The 7399-nt window shown below is 32.2% G+C and overlaps 1 protein-coding gene across 1 annotated transcript; it reads left to right on the forward strand.

Annotated features, from left to right (window-relative positions):
• Positions 1-935: 935 nt before the first annotated feature.
• LOC149549624 (zinc transporter 6, chloroplastic-like) lies at positions 936-5300 on the forward strand. Its single transcript, XM_089792939.1, has 2 exons — positions 936-1838; positions 4765-5300. The coding sequence occupies exons 1-2, from the start codon at positions 1092-1094 to the stop codon at positions 5077-5079; spliced, it is 1062 nt and encodes a 353-aa protein (XP_089649065.1). The 5' UTR covers positions 936-1091; the 3' UTR covers positions 5080-5300.
• The last annotated feature ends 2099 nt before the right edge of the window (positions 5301-7399 follow it).

Here is a 7399-nt window from a genome sequence, read left to right on the forward strand (position 1 = left end):
ACCTTTTCGCAGGGTGATCTTGTATCCCACAGTCCTATTGATATTTTACTTTTAATTATAATTTTATATTTTAATGAGATCTTAGCTTGGACCTCTTACTATTAAAATATATATATTTTAATCTATTTCATACAATTAGAAAAACAAACAACTTTGAAAATAAAAAAATATACATACCAAGCAATTTAGATAATTAAGAAAACCCTCATTTTGAGACAAAAAATTATAAAATAAATTAAGTATAAAACATTTTTTTTAAATAATTTCAGTTCTACTTAAATGATGATGCTTTTCTACTTACCCAAACTCCACTTTCAACTTACCTTTACTCAAACTGGGAGAATATATATAATGATAGTAGAAACTATCATTATATATAATGATAGTAGAAACTATTTATATTATATGGACCTTTCTTATAGAAAACAACCTAATAATCTACTACACTGGAAGTTGTTGATATCATGTAAGTGACATTTATATACAAGATTGTATATCAAATATTATGATCAATTTTTAAATAATTCTTTAATAAAAAGTTTAGAAGATTTAAATAAGAAAAAAAACAAAATTTTATGAAAACTAGTAGTCAATTTATATTCCCAAATTATAACTATTAGTCAATTGAGAAATATCATTGACCAGAACCACCTAACTTTAAACCATATCTGATATTCCCTACTATTTTAGCCACGGAACCGCCTCGTATTCAGACTATCTTGGAGACCAGTAACTACTTTATAAACCCTCCATCTGTTGGAGAGTTTTTAAACCACGCAAGTGACTACTCCATACATTCTACCAATATCAAAGCGACACCTACTTACGAGACTCGAACTCGAGACCTTGTTCACTCAGAACCATAAATTTTCCACCTACCAGAACGAGTTTTCAATAGAACCCCATTAAATTCACCAAGCAATCCGCCCTCATCTATCATGGTCGACAGCAGAAGGACTTTCGTTTCATAATTCCGCCAATCCGCCATTTGCGTTACCCCACTTTATCACCATCTCTGTCCGCTCCCTAAAATGAGTGATCAGAACAGAAAGCCTCAAATTTCTGATTTCAGAGCTTGAGAAGTAACAACAATGGCGGACTGCAGCAGTTCAGAGATACTGGAGGGCGCATGCAGAGACAGCAAGGCGGCGTTTTGGCTCAAACTCTTAGCCTTTGCGGTGATTTTAGTCACAGGCGCGGCAGGAGTGAGTGTTCCGGTCTTATACACCAGACGTTCAAAGGCTTTGAAATCTCACGGCAGTTTGCTGTCTCTGGTAAAATGCTTTGCAGCAGGGGTTATTCTTTCCACTGGATTTGTCCACGTTTTGCCGGAAGCTTTTGCTGCTCTTTCCAGCAATTGCCTGCCGAAACGCCCCTGGAATGATTTTCCCTTTGCCGGAATGGTGGCCATGGCCGGCGCTCTCGCTGCTCTGGCCGTTGATATTCTCGCCGACCGCAATAGCCAAACAGGACCTTATATTCGGGTGAAATCTGATGATATTCAGAGTAAATTTAAGGATGTGGAAATGAATAAAGCTTCGGTTTTCCCTGTAAGTTGCTGCAATTCAGGGGGGGATATTAATGGCGGCTTGGCTTTGGGGATTGAGGGACAAAAGCCTTTGGGGCCGCCATTGGAGGATTCGGCGGAGGATTTGTATGTGCAGCAGAGGCAGAAATTAGTTTCTAAGGTGCTGGAAATTGGGATTATTTTTCATTCTGTTATAATCGGGATTACTCTTGGGATGTCGCAGAATAGATGTACGATTGCCCCTCTTGTTGCTGCTCTTGGATTTCATCAGTTCTTTGAAGGAATGGGGCTTGGCGGATGTATTGCTTTGGTGAGTTTACTGTACTTGAGATCATTTCATTTATATTTGTCTTCATTTTTTTCAATTACATTTGTTTTCCTTCACGGTCAGAAAGATTTTGAACTCTGCTTCACTGTTATTATAATGGATAAATTATCTGTCTGCATGATCAAGTTCCTAGTTTTTTTAGTGTGTTTTTTCGGTATATTGTGTTTCACTGTTATCATAAAGATAAAATTTTCCGTCTGCTTATCAAAGTACCTAGTTTTCATAGATTTTTTTAGTGTTTTTTGGTATATTGTATTTTGCTCCAGATATAGTATGATGGTCAAAATTTGAGTCTACCCATCACTAAAAATCTCGTATTTTATTATATATAGTGTTGAGTGAAGAGATTTTGAGAAAATAAGGGGTTTTTTTAATCGATCTACTGTTTCTGTGAATAGGGTTTTTCAATAGTTATCTTCTCGATCGGATAAGAACACTGTTTCAGTTCAGATTTAGTTATTCAGTTATCTAGAACCATGTTTTTCTGAACTAGAAGATAATGCGGAATACAACTAGGGTTGTCGTTTCTGAGTTTTGGATCGACAGAAACTTTAAAAAAATAGTACCTAGTGTTCTTGGATTTAAGAAAGAGTGAGAATGGGCAGAATAAATTGTAGAGATGTTCTTGGCCGTCATTAAGGATTGAGGTTAAGGTCGTTAATCAAAATTGATGAGGGTGATAATATCTGACTTAAATGAAAAAGTATTAGTTAAAGTTAAAAAAATTCTGATATTAGGATAGTTTAGTCAAAATTAATTATCCAAACATGGTCTGATCAACAGCAAAGTTTGATCTAACAAAGATAGTTTAGTCAACATTAATCATCCAAACATAGTCTGATCTAACAAAGATAGTTTAGTTAACATTAATCATCCAAACATAGTCTGAAAGTTTGATTTAACAATTTAATCATCCAAAATATTTTGATAATCATCCAAAAAATGCCATGAAATTCTTAGACTGGGTATAATGACTAAACATCCTATTACATATCAAAATATTTCATAATTAAACTTGTCATACTTAGATTATGAAGTGTGACGAAATCAATGAAATAAAATATAATACTTATTAGTACATGAATTTTTATGAAAAAATATATATAATTTAATGAACTTTTTTTAATTGCACACAATAGTCCATCATTAAGTGAAAAAAATAAATCCAAAAATTTGTACAGTACAAAACTCATGCCTACCTACTACTGTTTTTTAATAGTAGAACCTATGAGCTGCAGAATGCATCTTACATATGGACATTTTAGCAGATAAGATAGATGGATAAGATGGTTAAGATGATTATTGTATGCTCTAGATGCAAATCTATAAACATTCACAGAAAATACCTAGATCAGGTTCAAATTTTTGACAATTTTAATTTTTTCACAGAGGAAGGTTTACCAAATTAATACCTTCTATGACCAACTACCTATAGTTGAACAAATTTCCAGATGTAATGGTGATAGATCACAGGTCACTATACATACAATTAATAAGAGTTGAATAAATTTCAAGATGTAATGGTGATAGATCACAGGTCACTATGCATACAATTAATAAGAGTTGAATAAATTTCCAGATGTGATGGTGATAGATGCATATATTGAATGAAGAGTTCCTGTCAATTTGTAATTTCCAGATGTAATGGTGATAGAGATGCATTTATTGAATGAAGAGTTCCTGTCAATTTGTTCAGAAGCTGGATTAAGTTTTAATGGCCGTTCATATGTTCAGCAGGGATGTAGTTAATTAACTCCAAGTGGATCGTGTTGCAATCAACTGATAAATTAAAGTTCAGCATTTATATTTAATTGACCCAACCCATCTGCCATTCGAAAGAAAAATTTCTTATATCTGTAGAAATCTGTCAGTTCTAGGAAGAATTCAGAGAGGTAGGTCGGTTACATTTATTTTGCACATAAGTTTTTAAAGCCGGATCACCGGATCACTTGTCCGGTACTTTTTTTTTCCAACAAAGATTCATATTATTATTTACTGCACTTTTCTGGATAATGTTTTAGGTGTTCCTTCATTTCATGCAATCTACAGTTACACCGAAGAATGCCACGTCTGGAGCATTGCAGATTGTACTGATATTCTCTGCCAAAATTATAGAGCCTCTTCTGAGACCCTGGGCACTCATTAATATCTGTCAGTAATCACGAGCTATTTCACCATAAATAATTATAATTTTCAAAAGAGTTAGAATAGTATGCTTCACTCTGATGAACATATACGATGCAATTTGGGGAAGTCTACAATGAAAACTGCTCAACCTCACTTTCAAGATTTTATCATTTGTTTTAACTTTTTTCAAGTTTCTATATGACATCAGAGTTTGATAACTTTTAATTGTTTATAATTATTATTCTAGTTCTTCAATAGTAAAGACTATGTCATAAGATTTATTAAAAAGTTGAAGTATGATTTTGGTATCAGAGTTTGCATAATTGATCCAATTACTAATTTTTCAGAAAGAAAGTATAACTAGGACTCGTTTGGTGAGCGGAATAGGAATATGTATTGTATTCCAAAAATGGGGTTTTGCAATTCCACTAAAATAGGTGTTATTGGAATACGTATTCCTATTCCATTGTTTTTTATTTTAGAAAACATAAATTTTCGGATCCGCAAATTCCCATCAAATATTGGCTGAACCAAACAGAGAACAGGAATACGTTCTATTCCAGAATATGTATTCCTATTCCGCTCACCAAACAGACCCTTAACTCATAAAATGACTTTAAAATAGACTTTTAATTAATAGAATGTAATAAACAATAATCAAAACACGAATGATATCTAATACTCTTCCTGAAAACATTTTAGCTAAATATATAGTTTGAAATGTCTTTGTATATCGAAATAAAATCTCATATATATTTTATGTTGTGGGGTGGCTTGGCAGGCAGATTTTGGAACCAATGTGACAGCGATGATGTGTGTGATGTTCTCAGTGACAACACCTCTTGGAATAATGGCAGGCATGGTGATGAACTCCATTAGTGGATATGATGAGAACAATCCCAAGGCACTGATACTGGAGGGATTGTTTGGATCAGCATCATCTGGAATACTTGTGTACATGGCTCTTGTTGATCTCATTGCTGCTGAATTCCTCAACAGCAAGAAATTGAAATCCAATTCCATGCTCATGTCTGCAGCTTATCTTTTACTTCTTCTTGGGGCAGGATCCATGTCACTTCTTGCTCTGTGGGCTTAGTAAATTCTTACATTAAATGCTAAGATCCCATATTGCAGGTTGCAGAAGGAGCCGCCATAAATGACTCAGGGGAGCTGCCATCTCAGTATATTTCTTGACTACATAGCAATTGAACTCAAATTAAAGGTCTTATGTAACTATTGTTTGTTCCTGAGCTTTCTCTTTGTCAGATTTCAACACCGTTTCATGCAGAATCAATTTCCATTCTGTTTTTTCCTTTATTTTCTTTGTTAATGATGGATCATATAGATTGGCTCTGAAACATCAATTAAATAAACCTATATAGTTTATAACTTATCATATATATATATATATATATATATATATAATTTGATTTAAAATATCGATGCAATTATTACCAGAAACTGTACATAATAAAATAGTGCTCCCATAAATGTGCATCTCCACAGAAGCTGTATTAGTTGTTGGAGCCTTGAGAATTAGAATAACACGTGCTTTGCTTTTTGTGAAACCTGTAGTAGAGAAGTGAAAGTCCATAGCCTATGGTTTTATGTGTAAAGCAAAGGCAACAAGACTAAGTTTATCTATGTTCGATGCACTTTTGTAAAATAAACTGGCTCAAGAGGGACCTGGAGGCTGGGACATACCAGAAGCACGTGATAGATAATGTGAATCCATCATATGAATTTTGTAAGTTTGAATTGACAGATGTTTATAAAGAAAATATTGATAAAATAAGGTTAAAGACCCTCTTTAAAAAAATTAAGTGATCAGAATATTTTTATTTTTTATTTTTCATTAATAAAATAAGATTCGAACCCAAAACAAGGTGATTAGAATTGGTCAGAAAACTGGAACACGAGTTGAACGGAACAGTAAATATCTAATCTGAAAAGTCAGAAAAGAAATGTCATTCAACACTCACTTAGTAGGGAAGAGGAAATTAGAGTAGTCCATTTAGTGAAATGAGTCTAAAAAATGACTTTTTAAACATTCGACCAAAGGTAACATATATTAAATGTAACATATATACAACTTAAATGAACCAAATAGTTATTAAATATTTGTTATATATAATTATTATACTAAACATAGAATGACAAATTTGTTATAATAATAACACATGATTATATAAAATACAAACTATATCCAGCACTGACAATCTCACACATTTCATGAGAAAATATAAGACATTAATATTCACCTTTTATAATTGCGATTAGGCATATTATTGATATGATTTACTCTATGCATATACATTGCTAACTCAATAGTTGTACACATAAGAATAGTATTTGTACACTAAGATATCAATATTTAAGTGGACATATTATGTTTTGAGTGACACACATATATTAGATAGCTATGATATTTTGTTTGAGACAAAAAGTTGTTTATTTCACTCATTTAAGTAAAAATGTGTTGGAAGATTGGATAATATATTCACGAGGATCGACTATTGGACCTCGCTCAACTATTGGTGCCTCTCCCCTAACTACAAAACAATGGGTATCTAGAGGGAAGGTAATGTCCAATTTTGAAATTTTAATTTGTTGTTGTCTGATAGTTAATAATAATTTTATATTTAATAAATATGAAATTAATTTTAGAATATTTCAAGTAAATTATTATAAAAAATTAATATAAGATTTTTTTAAAAAAATTTTAAATCAGTAAACGGCCAAGGCCTTGATAATTTTATTAAATAATGAAAGATTACAGTAGTTATCTCCGTTCAAACGGGCACTGGTAGGAAAGAACGAAGAAGAAAAACTCCAGTCTTGCTCGAGACAAAATCTTATATTATTACAAAATTTAAAAGGGGCATTCCCCAGTGAGGTAATAACTACAATCATCTTAATTAAAATTACAATTAATGCAGGGGCACACCCCTGGTATATTACAAATATCTCTCATCTTCTAGTGTCGATATCAAAGTATAATTCCCTGCAAGACTTTATCACCACAAAAAAAACTATTCCTATATAGAGAGAAACATTTACCCATGCATTATGAAAATAGGTTGTTAAACCTAATATCTCAGCTAGTATATTATATCAGAGTTAACTCAGAAAAAGCTCTTATCGGAAAAGATCTAAAAAAAATTCAAATTTGACCCAAGTCCTAATTGAATTAGTAAATTAACCCATCCTTTAAAAGCCTTAACCATATAAAGAAATCAATAAATAAGGGAAAAGTTTTAACCACATATATGAAATTTAGAGAAATTAAATCTAAACAAATATAATGATAGAGGAATATCCTAAAAAGCCTACTTAAACTTCTAACAAAATCTTTTCAATTAATCCATTTATGAAATCTAGCATAATACTAAGATAGTATATGCAAAACATAATAA

Source organism: Cupressus sempervirens, chromosome 7 (genome assembly GCF_028749045.1).
Source record: "Cupressus sempervirens isolate cs-2001-9-10 chromosome 7, ASM2874904v1, whole genome shotgun sequence".
In the NCBI taxonomy this organism is placed as follows: domain Eukaryota; kingdom Viridiplantae; phylum Streptophyta; class Pinopsida; order Cupressales; family Cupressaceae; genus Cupressus; species Cupressus sempervirens.